This window comes from Gossypium hirsutum, chromosome A01 (genome assembly GCF_007990345.1).
Source record: "Gossypium hirsutum isolate 1008001.06 chromosome A01, Gossypium_hirsutum_v2.1, whole genome shotgun sequence".
NCBI lineage: Eukaryota > Viridiplantae > Streptophyta > Magnoliopsida > Malvales > Malvaceae > Gossypium > Gossypium hirsutum.
Window position 1 is genome coordinate 21,220,895 of NC_053424.1, and position 21,266 is coordinate 21,242,160.

The 21,266-nt window shown below is 33.8% G+C and overlaps 3 protein-coding genes across 5 annotated transcripts; 1 reads left to right on the top strand and 2 right to left on the bottom strand.

Annotated features, from left to right (window-relative positions):
* The first annotated feature begins 12 nt into the window (after nt 1-12).
* LOC121202971 (uncharacterized) lies at nt 13-1,398 on the top strand. The gene is made up of 4 exons (XM_041074586.1): nt 13-289; nt 428-510; nt 590-850; nt 961-1,398. Exons 1-4 carry the CDS (start codon nt 187-189, stop codon nt 1,132-1,134), a joined length of 621 nt encoding a protein of 206 aa, XP_040930520.1. The 5' UTR covers nt 13-186; the 3' UTR covers nt 1,135-1,398.
* A 2-nt stretch (nt 1,399-1,400) lies between these two features.
* On the bottom strand, nt 1,401-6,499 carry LOC121204538 (phospholipase D delta). The gene is made up of 10 exons (XM_041074556.1): nt 5,121-6,499; nt 4,563-4,679; nt 4,258-4,452; nt 3,832-4,113; nt 3,685-3,753; nt 3,417-3,564; nt 3,158-3,306; nt 2,757-2,924; nt 2,336-2,536; nt 1,401-2,080 (listed from the first exon to the last, which is right to left on the bottom strand). The coding sequence occupies exons 1-10, from the start codon at nt 6,033-6,035 to the stop codon at nt 1,787-1,789; spliced, it is 2,538 nt and encodes an 845-aa protein (XP_040930490.1). The 5' UTR covers nt 6,036-6,499; the 3' UTR covers nt 1,401-1,786.
* A 2,116-nt stretch (nt 6,500-8,615) lies between these two features.
* On the bottom strand, nt 8,616-16,999 carry LOC121203433 (hippocampus abundant transcript-like protein 1). 3 transcript variants are annotated; one of them, XM_041074682.1, is made up of 14 exons: nt 14,492-14,848; nt 13,646-13,757; nt 12,813-12,925; nt 11,213-11,335; nt 10,844-11,125; nt 10,655-10,741; nt 10,482-10,562; nt 10,310-10,342; nt 10,118-10,171; nt 9,981-10,022; nt 9,475-9,553; nt 9,327-9,397; nt 9,016-9,111; nt 8,616-8,657 (listed from the first exon to the last, which is right to left on the bottom strand). In XM_041074682.1, exons 1-13 carry the CDS (start codon nt 14,654-14,656, stop codon nt 9,034-9,036), a joined length of 1,320 nt encoding a protein of 439 aa, XP_040930616.1. In that variant the 5' UTR covers nt 14,657-14,848; the 3' UTR covers nt 8,616-8,657; nt 9,016-9,033. The 3 variants fall into 3 exon arrangements, with proteins under 3 accessions (XP_040930616.1, XP_040930588.1, XP_040930563.1); XM_041074654.1 differs by having other exon boundaries at nt 8,616-8,904; nt 14,492-14,844; XM_041074629.1 differs by lacking the exon at nt 14,492-14,848 and adding an exon at nt 16,820-16,999 and having other exon boundaries at nt 8,616-9,111.
* Nucleotides 17,000-21,266: the final 4,267 nt, after the last annotated feature.

A 21,266-nucleotide genomic window follows, 5' to 3' on the forward strand; every position in this document is an offset into this window, starting at 1 on the left:
ATTGCGTACAATAAATGAATGGTTTTAAGCTACTCCGTAACGTGTCTCGAAGGCAATGGCCTTCAAACTTCTGACCCTGAATTTGTGTGTTGAAGATCAAACGAAATCGTGAAAGAACCATTCTTTCAAGCTCTCTTTTTTTTTTGGGTCTCCATCGACCACACAGTTTAACTCACCGCCTCGCCTATGGAAGCGCTCGGCTCTCAACCCCTCGCCCTTCTCTCCATCTTCTCTCCTAAACGAAAAGATTTCCCGGCTAGAATCATCCGCTTTCCCACCCATTCCAAAAGTACTTAATATCATCCTTTAATTTCAATCTTTCTTCCTTTTTTTTTTCCGTTTATGTCTTTCCTTGGCTGTAATAATCGTTTTAACACCAATATTTTCCTCTCTCTCTCTCTCTCTCTTTTCTGTTTTTAATTATCAGAGGACGGTAACGATTCCGATATCCAATCTGATCCTAACAACACAAGCATCGTTCCTCTCGTCGGCAATCAAACTTTCTCCCAGGTAAAAACAAATAAAGCTAGTATGTTTTTTTCAAGGACAAACTAGTGAATCGGGTTTTGCTTTGTGGATTTCAATTTAGGATGCAGCGATGGGGTTGGTTCTAAGCGCGGCGTCTGTAAGAGGATGGACAACAGGATCGGGCATGGAGGGTCCATCTGTACCCGCCCGAACCGATGATGACCAATCCAATACGGAGCAAGTTTCCACCTTTCCATGGTCTCTCTTTACCAAGTCGCCACGTCGACGGATGCGTGTGGCCTTCACTTGCAATGTTTGCGGTCAACGAACCACTCGAGCCATCAATCCCCATGCTTACACCGATGGCACCGTATTTGTTCAGGTAACTTGTCTAAAGTAAGAGAATCGAATTTCAGTATCAAGGTGGAGTCTTTTATTTGGGTATTCTGAATTCTGGGTTTGGAAGTGATTTGGTGATGGGGATGAATGCAGTGTTGTGGATGCAATGTTTTCCACAAGCTGGTGGATAATTTGAATCTGTTCCATGGTATGAAATGCTATGTCAACCCCAGCTTCAATTATAAAAGGGATGGCCAATGGGATGTTGGATTCAAGTTGTTCGATGAAGAAGACGATGGTGACGGCAATGTGTTTGATGGCTCATGAAGCGTACATTTCTTTGCTCATACTGGGAAACTGATTTCGGTCATGTTTGTATATAACTTTGCCCTTTGCCTGTCTTGGTGAAGTTAATTACTTTAGACACTTTGTATTTCCAGGGTAGTTGTAAAAAAATAAAAAATAAAAAATGGTCTTTAGCGTGAAAACACTAGTAACTCAGTGTGTAAAATTTCCTCAAGGCTATTTTGCCTGTATGACGGTGCTAAACTGCTAATTGACTGTTAATATATTGATATTCAATTACGTGTATATCCTCTTATTATTTTCCCTTTCTCTGATGGAATTCCAAGAACACGTGCTACATCAAAATTAGTTGGAAGAATTACAAAAAATTGTCAATTAGTATAGATTTTGGTGATTGCAATGCCTAAGGTTTCACATTAAACCGACCATGTACATGAAATTCAACCCTGTCCTCTGTTAACACAAGGATGCTTCTGCAATCTACGGTCTATATAGGAAGAGCTAGACTTTCCCCGCCCTGTTCCCCTTTTGTTTTTGACTTGAACCCAAACAGTCGTTTATCTGCACAATATATATATATGTAGGATGAACTAGACCTGCCCCCACCTTGCTTCCCGTTCTTCGGTGTTGAACTGAACCCATACAAGGATATGAACATGGAAAACATTGGAACCTATGTGGTAAGAGAACGAGGAAGTGTTGTTCGAGTTCCAAGTATCTTGCCACCAACATCCGGGAAGGTCTCTTGTCCAGGCAAGTGGCTTACTTTACCATTGCTATCTACCTCAATGGGATACTTGAGTAGGTGTCCCTGTAATTGCGTAAATGCCTCGCTCGTGTAGCTTTTCCAGTTTTCTTCAGCAATATTGTTCACAGCCTTAACGCAATCTAGACTTTCAGGTTCTTTAAACAGATCATCCACCTTTTCCATGTGTTCAGCCCACAGTGACATTCTATATCCATAAATCTGCATCATCATCCATCAATCAGATCAAACATCACTTCTCCAATAGACAGATTTATAATTGTATCGAAACACGAGATTGTGTTTATGATGTTCACATTTGTGGATTAAATTCTATCATCTAGGTATAAACTAAAACAAGGTCCTTCAGGTGTCAAAAATGAAAGAAAAAGAAAACAAAGATCATTCTATTTGTCAGCAATTTTAGGTCTTGGGCATCAGAGAAAAAACTGAGATGGCAAGGATGAAAATTCAAACCTGACCGTGTGGATGTCTTTTCCTCTCACCCCATGTGTAATAGGGTTGGTATGCACCCACTGCTATCTCAGTGTCCCTTGATCCAGCCAAAGATCGTTCATTAATATTGGCAGACCCCAATATCACATACTCGTCATCTACTATCATTCCCTTTGCATGTACGTAAACCATAAACCGTTGGAACTTTTGTGAAGCTGAAACCTGAAAATAGTGATTTACCCTCACATTCTTAGCTCCATAAAAAACCTCAATTCAAATCATGTTGTAAAAGTCAATTCAAGTGGCCCCTTAAAGCTGATAACAAAAGTAAACTTGTCCGAGTTCTGGCTTGGGACCAAACAGAGCCAACACAATCAAGTTCTAACAAGCAATCGACCAAGTATATAAACAAATGACAAAGGTAGTGTCACTGTTTGGTTACCGTTTCACTATGGTTACATTGGGATGAACTTGGCCCAGAACTTTTGGGAACTTCTTCCCTATTACCAAGGCAGTAGAAATTTAGGTAGTCTTGTGGATGAGAATTGTCGATACCCATGGATTTCAATTCTTGTGCTACGACTCCGTACATCATTTGAATTGTCTGCGCCTGAAAAAAAAAGAAAAAGAAAACTAAACTAAGCAATAAAATAATGAAATATTAAGCAATGACTAGAAATAATGATGAATAATCTGTTAGTGTCAATGAGTTTGATTTTACACTCTTCTTCTCCGATTCTAGGTTACATTACTATTACTGTAAAGCACAATCACTGTTTCATTCTAGTAATAAACAGTTCAGAAAGGGGAAAAAAAAGAAGAGAAAAACTAAAATCAGATTACCTGCCAACAGAGTATCTCTTGCACGGAAGCTGAAGTAGGGTCACCCTCAGGCCACATTGGTATAACAATATAAACCGCAAATCTTTCTTTTGCCCTTATCTTGCTAGCAATCTTCAAGGCCAATTCCATAGGAATTAAATTCTGAGCACCTAACAATAGGCCCCAAAAAGAAAAAGATGTCTCAGCTCCCGGCAACAGAAAGCAACACCTTTTCTCAATAATCCAAAGCAGTAAAGAATATATAGAATGTTTCCTAAACCTGAGTCTTTGTAAGATGGCCAACCATATGACGATCCAATGAAATATTGGTTCTCAATATATATGAAGTGCTGAGCAGCTCTAATTGCCTGCACATATGCTGTCTGAATGCTCTTGTCTATCACCAGATTTTTTGCACAAACAAGATTCTGCAGTAAGATAAAGTAAGACCTAAGTGAAAACGAAGTACAGTGAGTTAAAATATTAATATTGTTTTACTGTGGTTTAATCATAAAGAGAGTACAGACAAAGGAAATAGAAATAAAAACCTGAGATTCTGCTTCAAACACATTCTTCGGGAACCCTTTCACAGATCCTGAATCTATAGAGCGGAAAACCTGCCAATTCAAAAAACCCCTTAGCAAAAGGTTAAATCAAACTTACGTACTTTGCTTCAAGAGGCATGTGGTACTTACCTGAGTATGCCAGTTCTCTGGATCTTCTTCCTTGGAAACCCATAATGAAGGATCATCATTTGCAATTTTTGGGGAAGGGCTTAGTATCCAAGAAATCCGTTCTAACTTTATTAAAGAATCATCATGCCACCTAGAAACCCTTTTGAATTTAAGTCCAAACTCCGACCATTTTGTAGCTTTCCTCCAGCGCTGCTCAAAATTGGTAAGAATATCGTAAGCAGCTGGCCCTTCAACCTTACAATGTAAATCATGCCATGGTTGCCTCGGGCCCTTGGTTCCTGCCTAAAAATTATAAAATATTTAAACCAGTAAGAGCAATGACCTAAAAATTCTTGATGCTAATTGAAGGTTATATGGCTAATTAAAAGCATATCCAAATTCAATTTAGCAGATTAAATCAAATTCTCGTACAAAAGATATACTCACAGAAAATGTTGGGTTGTGATAATCATTTTGAAATACAGTATCAAGATCCCGGAACAGTCTATGTTCAGGTGTATCATAGCGACCATCACAAAGGTCCAGACCTCCAACAAAAGCAGTGATCTTTCTATTGTTTCCAGATGCTTGAGAATCCACAATCACACATTTCTGATGGTGCGTAAATAGGGTTCCAACAACCTGGATTACATGCCACACCACATCCTTAGCATTGCTAATTCACCATCTAGCAGTCAGCAGTTTTGATGGAAAAATGTGCAATATGAATAACTAGAGTGTATAAAGCATGCCTGTTGTTTGAAAATGCTAAGTTTACTGCTGGCATAACGGGGCGACAATACACATGAAACCGATGAGTGCTTGAAAAACTTCCGGGTTTCTTCATCATGTGTTTGCATCACTCCTGCCTGAATTTAAACACTTTCAAAGTAAAAAAAATTTGAACACCTAGCATAAACTACAATATAGCCTGGTCCCCAAAAGGAATCTCCATTAATATTAAACTAAAACGTCACTTTCTCAAGCTGTTGCATTGATTTTATTAGAAGCAGCCCGGCAACGTCAGGAAAAACAAAAGGCTAGCACTTTGAACAAAAGCCAAAAACATCATTGACTAGTTTTCTTCTTTAGACTGAACTGAAGTACAAGACTTTGACACAGCAACTTTACAGAGCCTAATGCAGAATCTAGAAACAAAGAAATCTTAGTACAAAATTTCCACTAGAAAAACGAAGACTTTGCAAAAGCTAACATCAGTAAATGCCAAAGACGAGAAAAATAGTTGAAAAATCGAACAACAAATAAAAGATTATAAGTTTGCCAAGGATATCTCAAAAGAAAACCCGTACCGTGTTAATGAAGAACTTGCTATGGGAAGTCTTGTCATCCCAGACTAACAGCAAAACTCTAACCCCTTCTTCGGACTTGTACTTCAGCAAATCCCCTAAACTCAAATTCCCACCGTTTGGCAATGGCCGTGTCGGCTCTCTTACGAGCTTCACCTGCGAAAAAATCGACCATCCGGCTATGTAAACCAAATGATGCGCTTCTAAAATTGCGTGACAGATATCTTCCCAACACGACTCGTGCTTAAACACGGTTCCATTCTCCAATTCAATCTCTGGCACCATCGATTCCTGGATGTGCGCGTCTTGGTATAAAGTAACGGAACCCCCGTGCCGGACAGGGAAATAACAGTTTCTTATTCCGAATTCGGTTGGGTTTGCCGCCATCCCATATCTGTATGAAGGCATTTCCTCGCATTTGATGAATCTCATTTCCAGGTGAACCCCGCAGTCAGGTTTAGGCGGTTTTCCATAAGAACCAATTATAGGGAACCAACCGCTAATGGTTTCACCGGAGAGAACCTTAACCGCAGGCACCGTTCCGACTCCGATTAAATCAGCGCCGAACAAGTCATTATCCTTAACGTGAAACTCGATTTGAGATGTGGGGTGGGCGAGGGCTAGTTTGAAGCGCTCGTTCCAAATCGGGTTTTGGGAATTCGAAATCACGCGCGTGCGCGCCACCGTAGCACCGGCTAGGCAAACCGTTACGTAAGGGTCGCTGGTGATGATATTATGGTGGCGGTGGTTCTTCTTCTTTCCTCTAGTACACGGGGCTTTGCACACGTCAAACACCGTGAAACATCGACGGAGACGCTCCGCCATTAAATCCATGTTTGGCAGACATCGAGCTTCGATGATTTTCAAATCAAGGTCGCCATGCAAAAACACAACAGGATCCGAAACATCTTCCCCCATTGAATCAAATGGAGAAATAAAGAAAAATTATTCAAAGACGGTCAATGAGAAAAATGAAGATGATACATAGCAATGTAAAACGTAGGCAAGGTAGGTTAAAGGAGCTTGAAAATGTTTTTTGTTTTTAGTAATTTATTAGTGTTCATATTGGTGTTGGCAATAACCGGAGAACAACAAACTCACTGCCGTGTAGGGACGTTATTTTCGAAACAGCAGAATCCCAGTTTGTTTTCTCCGACTAAAGCCAACGGCCAAAACCGAAGGCTGTAACAGGGAGCGGAATTCCAGAAGTTTACGGTTTTGTTTCTTTTTGGCTAATGTGGGTTATGTTTCTTATTTATGCTTGGGAAAAAGGTAGTGTTTTAAGAAACACGTGACAGTTATTTACGCCAGGATTTTCCGGGGTTTAAGCTACACCATTTTGATCTCATGTCATAACCATTACTTGTTTTTACTTTTCTTTTAAAACAAAACATGATTCAGTGGAAGGTTGAAAGGGGAAACGAAAAAGGAAGCAAAAGGGGAAAGTTGAATGAAAAGCTCAAACCAACTGGTGAGGATGGGGTTGGAACGTTGCGTAGTTGTCAGTCACGTGATGGCAGGACGTTTCTCAAGGTCCCATGCCACTGCACCACCATGCTTCATTCAAGCATTTATGCCAAAATTATTTGATTCTGCAATCGAGATCTAAAAGTTTTCAAAACCAAATTTTAGATCTAATTTTTGAAGTTGTTCATTATTTTTTTTGTCTTTTTTTTTTTTCACTTAAGATTGTCCTTTAAGATTAATTAGTTTATTCAATGGAAATTTTATTAAAATCATAAGCTGCGCGCTGACAACAATCCGAAGTTTTGGAAGGGAACGGCAGGGATTTTGGTTGGTTGTTTTCCAGCTTCACTTAATCTCAACTCCCTAATTTATTTTGTAATCATTCTATCCATATAAAACATCATTCATACCTCTCAATATTTTTTATCTTTCACCATTTATATATAACCAAATATATCTTTGATTCTTAATGTCATTGTTTATAAATATAGCTTAGAACCAATATGTTGAAACAAGGTAGTGGCTAAGATGGTCTAACACTCTTTGAAGCATTAAATAAATAAATAACACACAAATTTTCTTATAGTTGTATAGTCTAATTTACACTCTATTTAACAATTACAAATAAACTTACTTAATCACATACACTGGAATAATTTTTTTCATTTTTTTACTTTGAAAATATGATACTCTCATCACCATATTCACACTTTATGAACCCAACAAGTAAAATCACAACACAAAAGTTTACTATCAAAATACTACTCTTATAATAATATTCTCACAATAACATATCAAGTGTCTACATTCATTTAGACAAGTCTCTTAAATGTACAGACTTTATTTTGAGACTTGTTTACAATGAAGATCTAATTTAATCCCATTAATACAACAATACCATAAGAAAAATGGATTAAAATAATAACACATAATGTAAATATGAACTCTTGACCGCTCATCTCACAAAATCATCATCCAATCCAAAATCCATGATTCAAAAGTTGCATTGGTAATTTTGAATCAATTCAATCACCTATATACTATTTCCCAAGCAATATGATCTTCTATAATAGCTAAATATCAATCATACAATCAATATAACCCAATAAAACAATTCAATAAATTGTCAACACCCTAAATATGGAAACTTTCGTCCATAAATTTGATAGGCAAGGGAGTGGATACTCTCTCTAACACCAAATTGCCAGTTTCATATTTTTCAACAAATAATTTACATGTTGTAAAAAACTAAAAGTATTATAATATACTTATTTATTAAAAAAAAAGTATGGCAAAAAAATATGAACATAATTTATTTACATGTCCATGCTATATGTTATAGAAATATGCGTATTTATAAAAAAATGTTAACAAATATTGTGGAGAGGATATTTGTTGTTTTAATTTTTTTTTACATTAACAATATCAACTCAGTATAATATAAAAAAGAAACAAAATTGAATCATACTAACATATTGTATTTTTTATTACCTCATTTGTAGGTGAAATTGGGATGGTCCATTGTATGCATGAAAGAGAGATATCATGATAATTTTTAATGACACAAATATAGATTTAAATTTAGATAATGATGAACTCTATCAATGACTAATAAATGATGATAGTAATAAAGAGTGATGTTGTAAATGTTAAATGTTAAAAAAGAGAATTAAGAAAATAATATAGAATGCTAGAGAAATTATATAAAATTGCATATGATGTTTTAGCGATTGTATTATCAATTACTTTCTTGGACTAACAAATTACATATGATGATTTGATTTTAATTTTTGTTACTCTTTTAAAAATTCTTACAATTTGTAATATCAAACATCACATGAGATTACGATATAATTACACTTTCATCCAATTACTTTGTGCTGTCAAAACATACCCTTAATGTTTGAAGAGAGACGAAATTAGCAAGTGCATAAAAATATTTGAACCCATGGCCTATAAAAATATATGAACATGAGACCTTAGACCTTGCTGTTTTTAAGGCATTGGCTTAAGAAAGAAGACAGACGAGTATCCTTGAATTTGGTTATGCCCCCAAACTTCTTGCAGTTTCACCTGCAGGAAAGCTTCATTTCATTTAATGCCAACCAAACATGCTTTTGTTTTTTCTCCCTACCTACAAACTAAAAACTCACCATATAATAAAAAGTTCAACGGATCATAACTCCCAATTCTAAACAAATAAAGACATGGTACATAATGAATTAAAAAAAAATTCATAAATCATGTGCTTTATAGAACGAAGAACCACCATGCAGTGCTTCTTGCGAATGCAATTGAAACAAGGCTCCTTGCAGCAGCACTGATCCACACCATTTCAACTTGAGAAGTTATATTTGAACATTTCCAGTGGTTGCTAATACGTATATTCTCTTTTATAGTAATGCAAAGTTCAGTAAGGAATAATTCAGACCTTGCTTGCCTTCTCCATTTAGTGCAAGTTGCTAACTCTTTCACTTGAAATTGGAGGAAATGCCCTTATCATTAGACTCTGGACAAACGCTATCATCTGCATCAAAAATTTTCTATTAGTACATGAGTACGAGATATGACCCTCCAACAACAAAAATCACAAAAAAAGAAATTGAAAATATCCCAACACCAGCACCCAAGTTTGACTAACATAGACTGAAGGACTGAATTTATATTACTGCATAACATGTCCACAGTCGACTTTCTGCATAGAGGAAAAGAATACCGACTATGAACAAATGATGTTCTTACCGAAGCAAACCCAACGCACATGATACTGAAACCAGGGAAATTAAATGGTGCTCTTTCCGACAGGAACAAAGCTGGAAGATTTGAGTAAAGTATGTCAGTCGTAAGTTAGAAGGAGCCTAAGGATGAAATGACTGGAGTTTTAGTTAACCTGTTAAAGGAGAGAAAAGTAAAGGAGAAGCAACATTAGCAAAGGAACCTATGCCTGATATGAACCCTTGAGCCTTCCCCTGAGAAAAAGAGTCAAAAAGGACAAAGGCATTAGTCTGATTTAACAAACAAATAAACAAAACCAAAGTAACCAATCAGAATAGGTAGATAATTCTTATCAAGGGAAACTATACATAATTTGCATATTTGCATCAAATTTCATTTCTATCCATTTACTATGTGTTTATTGGATTTGCCTGTAAAATATTTTAGACCTATGTTGCTTGAACTCTTCACTTTTCTTAAAGCAACCGTATTCAACACATATTCTGATATGCATATGGGGTCATAACATACAGTCCTCCAAGGATCCACCAAATACATGAGAGGCGGTATGAAAACATGAAAAAGGAAAAGACTTCTACTTATTTAATAAAAACAAGATTCATATTCACAAAACTTGTGGTAAAATGCTGTCGAAAAGGAGCTTATCTACCAAAAGAATACCTGCTCACAGGGTCCAACTTGTTTAGACACGATGCTCCTTATCTGCAAAATTTAAAGTAAAAAAATAAGTTTAAAATATGGTAGATGACGGACGTGTTGAAGATTTTGTAACATTAAATGAAGTAAAACAAACTTACACATGGCTGTGAAAAAACATATAATAAGGAAAACAGAGCTGCTGCATAAGGTACCTGCCATTTTACAAAACCATAGTATCAGCCATATTAAAAATATAACTTAATCTAGTTGAAGCAAAAGGGGCAGTTAATCATATTAAAAATTGAAGGAAAATAAAGTTTTGAATGTTAGTTTTAAGTTTCAAGAATTACCCAAAAAGACCACGCAATGCTGTAGACGATCATCTGCATTCAACCCCGTAAATCATTAAATAAAGAATTTAAGAAACATTTCAATTACAACAGTTTATGCATAAGATCATGTCATAATAATCAAATGATCAACAATAAATCTATGAAACATCAAAGGAACATGTAAGCTTACATGTGCACAGTTAAAGAAAAGCCCTATTGACAGCAATTTCGCTTCTCCAAGAACAGGAGCTAGTATAGGCATGAGAAGAAGCTGAAAGATTGCTTTCAATTTTAGATCAACAGAAAAGTATTGCAAATAAAAGAAGAATCAAATGACTAAAAAAAAAAAAAAAAGAGTCATGCCTGGGATACAGTCCCTGCAATTCCAGTGATGACCATTAAATCAGCGAACTGATCTTTGTTGAAGTGAAACCTGGCCTTCAAATAATACTGCAAACAAAAGTTCAACTGGTTCATCTTCTCAATTGGAGTCGAGTACTAAAATGCTTTATAAAATTCAGAGTCACAGTTAGAATGGGATTAGAAAAGTACCAGTAAAGAAGCATGGAGGCCGACATCGGAAAGAGTGCTGAAAAAAGAAACAATTGCTGCTTGTGAAAACGTCAAGCTGCTTTTCAACAAGGCAAGCATATCTTCTATTGAAGGTAGGGTTTTAAACATCTGAATTTTCTTGTCTGACTCTTCATCCTGATTAACAATGCCATCAAGTTTTCCTTCTGACAAAATTGGAGTAGAAAGATTATCATTTACGATCGAATCCGGGAGGAAAACCCTCATGTAAACCGCTGACAGCATCGCCATTGCTGTCGCGACCTAGTCAAAATGGAGATATTCAAACGCCGCTCATTTTAAAGAAATTTGCATCGGAGATTAAAAGGGAGGAAGAAGGTAATCAGAAACCTGGAAAGTGGAAGCAGTAGAGAGGAAACGGGTAGACAGAGTTCCGCAGACAAAGGCAGAAGACCCAATGCCTGAAAGAATCCCAAAAGCTGATGCTCGTCGACCTTCCGGAACATTGTCTGCCTGAAAACAAAAACACAACTCAAATTTCAGACACTGAAGAACAATTAGATGGCATAGGAATCATGGAGGGAACTGTGTAACTGCAACCGCCGTTAGCAGACAAAACCTCACTAAGCCCAAAAACAAATCCTGACTTGGAACTGTTCCAAACCTTTGTCTCAGCCTCTCTTGGGCTTAGTAGATGTGGCAAGCAAAAGAAGAAAAGGAATCTGAGGCCCAAATTCCAATTTATCCTTCTTGGACAACAATCAACATAGCCAGGCTTGGATCTGGTATGTCCGCAACGTCAGTCTACAGTACAGAGGCAGTCCCTCCTGGGACCAATGATAAACCTCATACCCCCATTTATTTATCAGTGTAAATAACTTGGCTTCTTTTTTTAAAATATATATAGTAAATTGTAATACTAACTTATTTCACTTTTTAACTTTAAAAAAAATTATTTTAACTCTTTATCAAATTTTTTTTTGTCTATTTTAGGTCTTAAACTTGTGTTATTCTTTGTCAAATCACCTCAAAATGGACGTCGTAGTCCTCGTGTATTTCCAGTTAACAATTATTTTTTAAACATTTGAGATTATTAATTTTTTTATAATGTTTATATTTTTAAATTGTAAAAAAAATTAATTAATTATTTCTAATACCATTAAATGTGACACCCTACATCTGACTCAGTTGCCGAATCTAAACGCGTGACATCACGTTATTGCAGTAATCCAAACTATTTCAAAACATTTCACTAAGTAATTGGGCATTCAATCTCATACATTCTCAATTATAAACATAAGCATGATTAATAAATGTCAAATTATCACATTTAAAGTGTTTGAATTCAAACGGGTCAAGTACAACATTTGGATTCAAATCCAAACTCAATTTATCAAAATTCAGCAGTATGTCTTGAGAAATTGAAAACTATGGTTTGAGACATATTTTTCCTATTTTTCTATTTTTACTTCAAAATTCAAATGTCTTGAGACAGTGAGCTTATGTCTAGACACTATCTTTAGACTTGACTTCTTATATCTCGAGACAAGTCTCAATACTTAATTCTCTTATTTCAAACCTCTAGCTTTGATGTTTAGATGTCTAGAGACAAGATAACTATGTGACAACTCACGTATATGCTACGTCAGCAAAGTTAACATCGTTAACTTTTTCTTTCATTTGGGTGATTTAGCAAACAATAAGTATTAAAAGAAACGAAAATTTTTAACTAACAATAAGTGTTAAAAGAAACGAAAAATTAAATAGAAGAATAAAATGAGTTTTTGGTTTTAGTTTGGTCCTCATTATGCCTAGTAAAATTTCATTAATCAGCAGCTCCAACAAACTCCTGAATGGCCAAGAACATTTCGGATAATCCGTATCAAACAGTAAAAGACTATTGTGATTTTAAAATGTGTTATTTGGATTTAAACCAAGGTTAAGTTTTTGGTTAGTCAGTGTGGAAAAAGAGAGGAAAGAGATGTTTTACCACATAAGCAAGAGAGAGGCAATGGACGCTTCCTTCACAAAACATGGAAGTCAGAATCTTGAAGACGTAGTAAGCATAAAAGAATTTCCTGCTTCTGCTGTAAGCCAATATGGCTGCCAACAAAAATGAATACGTCATCTGCATTTAATTTCTCATTATCTTGGACAATTACAGTTATCCAGCTTTCCTCGACAAGATGCATTACAATTTGGTATGCGAAATTGGGATGTAATAATGCTGGATCCTACTACATGTTGATTTATATTCCATGAATAGGGGTAAGAGCTCACTAGAAAATGATCTTTCAGCACCAAGGAGGCCCACTCATCATCCTCATATAATTACACACACTCAACTTTTGACTTATAAAACAAAAAGGGATGGTTAATGCTTTGTTGCCACTCCTCCATGTTCCCCTCTTTTACTTTAAAATAGATTTTGATAACAAATCAAGGCAATCACCCATTCTTGGAGTTTAATTTCCCTGCACGTAATACATTTGCCACTGTCTTTTTCAATTACGAAAATCGACCACTAATTTTATGACCAAAAACTTCTCATAGAACTTTCCTTTGTTGGCTTTCTCTTAAGGTCCAATTTAATTTTATTTGCAAATATTTTTTAGAAAAAAAAAAAACAAAACCCAACGAACTTGATTGAGTTTCCTTGAAACCAATCAAATTTAATCCGACAGCAGAGTTATTTTAATTTGATTGATTAATAATATAGGTGTGTTAAATTACTGTGCCGCACTTGGGTTTCGACATAGCCAAAGTAGGATATAAATTTGATTTTGATTTTGATAGTGATAAAATAAAGGGGCCTGCAATTACCTAATGGAATTATGGTCAGAGTGATAGGGAGTGTCAGCAAAGCCTTCCTTCCATACTTATCCGAGAGATTACCAATGAGAGGCATCATCACAAGGGATCCAAGCCCAATGATCTGCATAAACCGCACTTTCCTTCATGTTATAATTTATATACACCATTTTAACATCTTATTCATCAATTATACTTAATTATTGTATTTTCATAAAATCAATACAAATTTTTACCCATAATTATCAAAATTTTAACTTGGTTTGTGGCGCAAGACAAAACACAATTTTCGTTAACCCCACAAAATGGGGAGTGTATTTGTAAAACAAAAGTACACCATAACATATGTTACTTTATTATAAATGCTGGTTCATAAAAGACGATATTCAGGGAGGGGAAGAAAGAAACAAAGCAAAGCAGCATATCCGACATTTGAAAGACGGATGTGTGTGTGGGGCGGACCCTTCCATTTACTCGAAGCTTTCCCCCACACAAAGACAAAACCGAGAGTTTTTTCCCTGAAACCGAGGGGAAGTTTCCTTTCATTTATCTCAATAAAATTTGTCCTTATGCTAATCAGTCACAAGCTAGGAACCACCAACTTTAAGCCCTTAATATGATCATCTTTTACTTTAACCTTGGATTAGAAAAAATAAAAAAACTACCCCTGGAAAATGGAGAAATGATTACATACTGATTTGGATGCAAAAAATGTCATTAAGGTTGGAATTCGAGAATTTAGTATTGAATATTACAGTAAAGTTGAAATGAAAATTCTGATAAATGTATCTAAATTACCAAAACAGCATGCAATTAGGTTAGAAGAACACAGAAAGAGAGGGGAATAGTACGGAGTACCGCTTGCTGAAATCCAGAGAGTAATATAGCGAGGGAGCATTCGATTTCCCCAGGACAAAGAGCAGACATGGTAACATCGACGATGACGGGAGCCGTCATGAATGTTGCGAAGTTATAGAGAAAGAATGTGAAACAAAGATGGGTCAAAACCGGTAATTTTACCATATCTCTTTCTCTGTCAGGCAGCTCAGAGATCAGAGAAGGTTAAAAGAAGAGAGTATTTTGGGAGTTGGGAGATGTTGGACACCTCGCTTGTTAACTCTTTCAAACTTAATAACGTAAGCGCCCATTGGTGCATGTCTATTTAACTGTTGTAATAATTTTAGAGTGACAGCACAGAGGAGGGAAATCAAGATTCATGCGCCAAGCGGCACTCTGTTAAGTATTAACGCCGTTGAAACTTGGATCAACCGATTCCCAACATATGAAAAACGATCAAAGGGCGAAGATTCATTTAACTCGCCTTTTTCTATAGGGAAAAACACCATAAATCACAGATTATATTAGTTTTGGTATTTTTGTTTAAAATTTTATTGAATTTTACCATTAAAATAATCAAATAGTTACACATAAACTTTATATTAATATACAAAAATTAATTTTTAACCATAAAAATTTAACTAAAAAAATTAATTTACTCTTTAATTTAAAATATATAAATTTCTTTATTTATTTTGAATAATAATAAAATAAAATTCAACTCCCCTCGATGATATTTTTACTCTTTTTATCTATTTCCTATCGATAGCGATGTTTTCAATTGCTTGAATTAGCATTGTTGGCAACACTTCAAAGGATTAATGACAATGACAAATTATTGCTTCTGACTTGTGAGTTACTCGATTATGCAGTTCCCTTTTCAATGAATTTAGGAAACAAGATCAAAGAAAATTATGTACCTAATATTTATTAAGATGAAAACAAAAAAACCCCGGGTTTCCACTCAAAGCAAGCAATTGTCCTTTTGTACCTTATGTTTACCAATATTAATCTATCTTAATTCTCAATCAGAAATTAAATTAAGGTTAATTAATTATAGGTATAGTGAAGTTTTTAGTCCTTCAATTTAAAAATAAATATATTTATTTTAACTTTTCATTTAATTTTTCACCTATTTTAACCCTTGAACTTATAATTTTTTTTATCAAATCACTTAAAAATATATGCAAAAAGTTAATATTTGTTAACTTTGCTAACATGATATATACATGACGACATCGACAATTAATTAATTTTTAAAAAATTAATTAATTGTTAACGTGACATAGATGGGACAAATCATATATAGCGAAGTCAATAAAAATTATTTTATTTTTATTTTTTTCAGGATGATTTAACAAAAAAAATCTAATTTTAAAGTTAAAAAAGATAAAAAAATTAAATGAACAGCTAAATGATTTTTTTTAATAAAATTGGAGAGAAAAAATCATTATATATGATGTAATAAAGTTGGATAGAAAACTTCGTGGTCCACATATATAATTGGGGTGAACTAAAAAGTAAAAAAGAAAAGAAGCATATCCTTGAAAATTAAAATTGAAGGGAAATTTCGTAGAGTGAGTGAGACAAAGAAAGATTTTAACTTTTTGCCATTGCTCATATTCTCCATGGATGAGCTTACTGTTTCCTAATGCTTAACATACCAGTTCACCAATATTCTACATTTCTACTTTACAATCTAGATATCACTTTCCAATTAACATTAATTACCCAAGACCGACCTTCAATTAAATGTAATTATGAACACCTTAGACATTTAGACACTCAACGACAATAAGAGCAGAATTCTACCTACTGAGCTATATCCTGAGTCAACTCAGCTTATTATTGTGCTAATTAGGTGGTAAAATTGGAATCTAATGCAACTGAATATCTGGGTTTGGAATGCAATGAAGCTTCAACATACTATATAAAAATATGTGTAAAATTACTATAGAGGCCCTTGTATTATAAGTTAAAGACTTAAAATATAGATAAATTAAATCTTATATATTATATTAAAAAGCAAACTAATCTTTTTGTTAAAAATTTTATCTATTTTTATTGTTAAAAATTAATTCTTGCATGTCAACATGAGATGCACAAGTTATACTATATGTAATTGTCTGGTTATTTCGTCAGTCATGTTAGTTTTTAACAATAGAAATAGATTAAAATTTTAATAGAAATAACTAGTTTACTCTTTATTTTAATATACATAAATTAATTTACTCACTTTTTTAATAAATGAGTCAAAATACAAATTGAGTCTTTGCATAAATTCTTTACGGTACTTTTACCAAGTATATGCAAGAAAGAAGTAAAACTAAAGCATGACAATATTGTTACCGCATGTTGCAAACCGGAGAAGTAAATTGCGATAGAGCATTCATCTTTTCCAGGACAAAGCGCCGCCATTGTAACATCTGTGATGGCAGGAATCACCATGAACGCGGCAAAGTTATGCAGGAAGATTGTCATAAAGAGGTGGCTCAGCCCCGACAACTTCTCCATTGCTCTGTTTCTCTCAACTTGTCACACTAGCTAGAGCTATATATAATGGGAGGAAGCACGAAAAGCAAAAAAAAAATCCTGAAGCTAGCTCTCTCGATCTACAAGCAAACACTTTCAAAGCAAGAAAGTGGTCAAGGAAGACGTCAGTTTAAAGACAAAGTGAAGTGTAAACCTTTCCGTTTTATTCACATATAAATGTTTCTTGCAAGTCGATTTCGATACTCCCACAACACATTGGTGTATCGACTTTATAGAAATGACAGACAAAACAGAACAAACTCGATACGGAGTCTAGTGTAAATAGATTTGTCTTCTTGATGCCGAAGTAAAGAGGGAAATTTCACAGCTTGGAGCTTTAATCACCCTTCTTTTTCTTTGGTTAAAATGTGCTATTAGTCCCTGTATTTTGATAAATTTTGAGATTTAGTCCCTCTACTTAAAAAGTTAAAAATTAAATCCTTCTATTTTTGTAATTTAAGAATCTCAATCAAATCATTAACATTGTTTTTTTTTTTTGTCAAAATTTGTCAACTTGACATATCAATTAGGCCAATTATTCTATCCACTACTAGTGGATTAAAAAGACTTCACAAGCAAGCCTAGGATGATGCAAGCATTTTTTAATTATTTTATTATTATTTATTATACCGTAGAAATAATCGGCATCAATTCAGATCTACTTGTAGAGTTTTTTACTCTACTGGCAATATATAGGATAATTATCTTATTAATTACACTAATCTCATATGACATGGTATATGATTGATGAAAAATAAACATGCTAAGTTAACAAATTCTAATGAAAACTACCAAAAATGATGATGATTGAATTAAGATTTTGTAATGACCCTATAGTCAGAGGTGTCAGAAAGCGCATTCTCGGGGCTCCATTTCCGTAAATCGGACTCGTAAATATTTATTAAAAAATATTTACGAAATTAGTTGTGTAGTTAATTAGATTTCGGTTAAGTGAATTTGCATGAATTAAGAATTGTTTTGTATAAGGACTAAACTGTGTACGTAGTTAATTAGATTTCGGTTAAGTGAATTTGCATGAATTAAGAATTGTTATTGTATAAGAACTAAACCGTGTACAGGATAAAAGTTGAAATATAAATTAAAAATTAATTAAAGGATTAAAGTAGTAAATATACCTTTATATATGTATAGTGGACGGCATTTATGGTTTGTATTAAATATATATGATAATTTAATATATATTATATGTTTTAATAAATGAAATATAATTTATATTTATAAGTTATAAAATAGTAATAATAGTTATTATATTAAAACAAAACAAAAGAAAGGAAGAGAACATGCAAATTAAATAGGAAAGAAAAGAAAGAAAAGAGAAAGAAATAAAAGAGGAGAAAGACGCACGGCTATAGGTACCTTAGGGTTTAAATTCAAAATTAGCTAGTTAATTTAGTCCATTTTCTTGTAATTTTTATAATTTTGGAATTTCGGTGTTAAGTACTACCCAACCTATGTCAAAATTTTAACATTGATTAAGATTTTGGATATTTTTATTGTTGAATAGTTTTAGTATTAGTGATTTAATTGATAGATTTTTTAAGTTGGAAATGGAAAAGGATTAAATTGTAGAACAAATTGTAAATTTTGAGTAATAGGGACTAAATTGTAAAAAAAATAAAATTTAAGGGTTTAATGGAAAATAGGGAGCTAAATTTAGCTTAAAGTGAAATTAGTATAAAAATATGGGATTAAAAGTGAAGAAAAAAATTAGTCTCGGTTTAGGGATTAAATTGGAATTTAAGCAAATATTGAGTAAAAATTGAAATATTCAATGTGGAATTGAATTGTGTAGTATTAATGTGTTTTAATTGTTTTAATTCCTAGCTAACTTCGTACAGAAATCCTCGACTATAAAGAGGAAGGATTAAATCGACGTCAAATAACTCAAAATCCACAGTTTGTAATTCTATAATCCGAACCTAGTTGTTAGTTGTTATAATTTGATTTAATGCATATGGTAAGTGGTTGAGGTGAGTATTTTGGCACTTTGATAATGAATTGAAATTATAGTTGATTGAAATGGATTGAATTGATATATACATTATGAATGTATTGATTATTTGAATTGAAATGAATATATGTGTAAATGTGATAATGTGCAAATATGAGTATCGTATATTGGTTGTATTCGGAAAGTGAAATGAAACCTTATTAACTGTATCGGGCTGAGTCGGATATAGATAGCATGCCATAGGATAGGAAGAGTTTAGGGATTTCTTCGACTTCAAGTCGCTGAGGCACTGGGTGCCAATTTACTTCGGTTTAACCAATGAGACACTGGGTGTCAATTTATATAGCGCTAGGTGCAGTTATTACTTCGAATTTATCCGATGAGGCACTAGGTGCCAAACTGGTGTGTTGGTTGGATCCGTATATTTGTTCGAGTCCGAGTCATGTTAATAGGGGTAAATAAATAATAAAGTTCTATAATTGATATTGAAATGGCATGGTATGTGAAATGGAAATGAGATAGTGAATTGAAAATGAAATGTGAAATATGTTGTGAACAAATGGAATATATGAGTTATGTACTCATGAATTCAATATGGAATGGATAATGTCATTGTTTAAATGAAATGTGGATTGATATGTGAAAAGCTATTTATATAGCAAGTGATGTGAATTGAGATATTTGTTAAACAAATCAAATATGATACCATGTGAAAAATTAATATGGTATGAAATGATATGGTTGTATGCATGAAATTGAAATGATGGTATATGGTAATTGTAAGCTTAGACAATAATATGTTCGTATAATTCAAATTATGCATTCTTGTATCGTTATGTCTTTAATTGTTCAGATTATAGAAATATCACTGAGTTGTGCGGTTTTGTTTTTAGTGCCTAGGTTAGGTACTTCTATTTGATCACCGACTCAGCATCCAAAACGGTCTTGATCTCAAATGTGGTGATGTTTACCTTTTGTGACGGCATGTTTACCTTTTGTGACGGCATATATGAGTTAAGGGTGTTACATATTTTTAATTGAAAAAGTAAGAAAATTAAATTTTCACTAACAAATAAATACTAACAAGAAAATGATCTTGATCTCAACTCCAAAATGCTTCCTATTTTGAAACTAAAAGCTAATTATAGACGTTTGAGACGAGAAAAATGACAATGCAAAGGTATTGCTAGTGATAAATTGATAGGTTCATTTCTTTGTCCTCTTTTGGAATCATTTTTCACATGTTATTTGAGGAATTCTTTTGCCCAAGTTAATGGATCCAAATGGGAAAAAAAATTGGTTGAAGATATGCATCTTGCACATTCATTGTAAAAATTTCAGCTCTAAACTCAAAGTAAATTAAGAAATATGATCCAAACACGAAAGTGCATCAAAACTGTCGATCAATTCGAAACTTGTAACTTTCTCTTTACTTTTGGATTTCTTCCTGATGCATTTTGGCATTGGTGTTCCAATATTTGAATAGATCTTCATACTCCTTTTTTGACGATATAAAGTATACCCAAAATGGAGTCTTGGAGCTCGAGATATGATCGAAACACTAAAAAGTATTATAACTAGAAGTTGTAAATGTGTCCAAGTTATTATAACATTTGAATCTTTAAAACATTGGACTATCACTTATTATCTTAGATAAACTTTAGGCTTAGTGCATTTGATCTTATGGGTCCACGTATTGACATCTTCTTCCCAAGTATATTTTACCCACAAATGCCACAATAAATGTTTTATTGAAACTAAATGCATGAAAAACACTAAAAACAAACAATATTTACAATGCAATCATGAAAAGCCAAGTCAACTAAAATGAATCTAAAAAAATATAAAAACACTCAAGAAACTAAGAAAATGTAAGTAAGATATAACTCAGGATAATCATGTGATGATGACTCATCAAACACTCATAACTATCAAGGTCATTATGTAAAAAATATCATACCTTAACATCCATGGGTGTCGAGCTCTTACTACATCAAGCTAAATCTGTAACAACAAAGTACAAGATCCCTAAAAAAAATTCTAAAGTCTTTAGATGAACCTTGACATCCATATGTGTCAAGGTCATAGTGGTGTCATCTCATCATCAAAAATTGATTAAATGACATATTAATTGTTCTAAACTATAAGGGAACATAACATGTAACGACTCGATTTTAAGTGGCATCGAAAAATGCGATTTTGAAACCCTATTTCTGTAAACCGAGTCTGTAAGGATGAAATATAAAGATTAATGAAGCTAACATGAAAATATATTGAAGATTAATTAAGTAA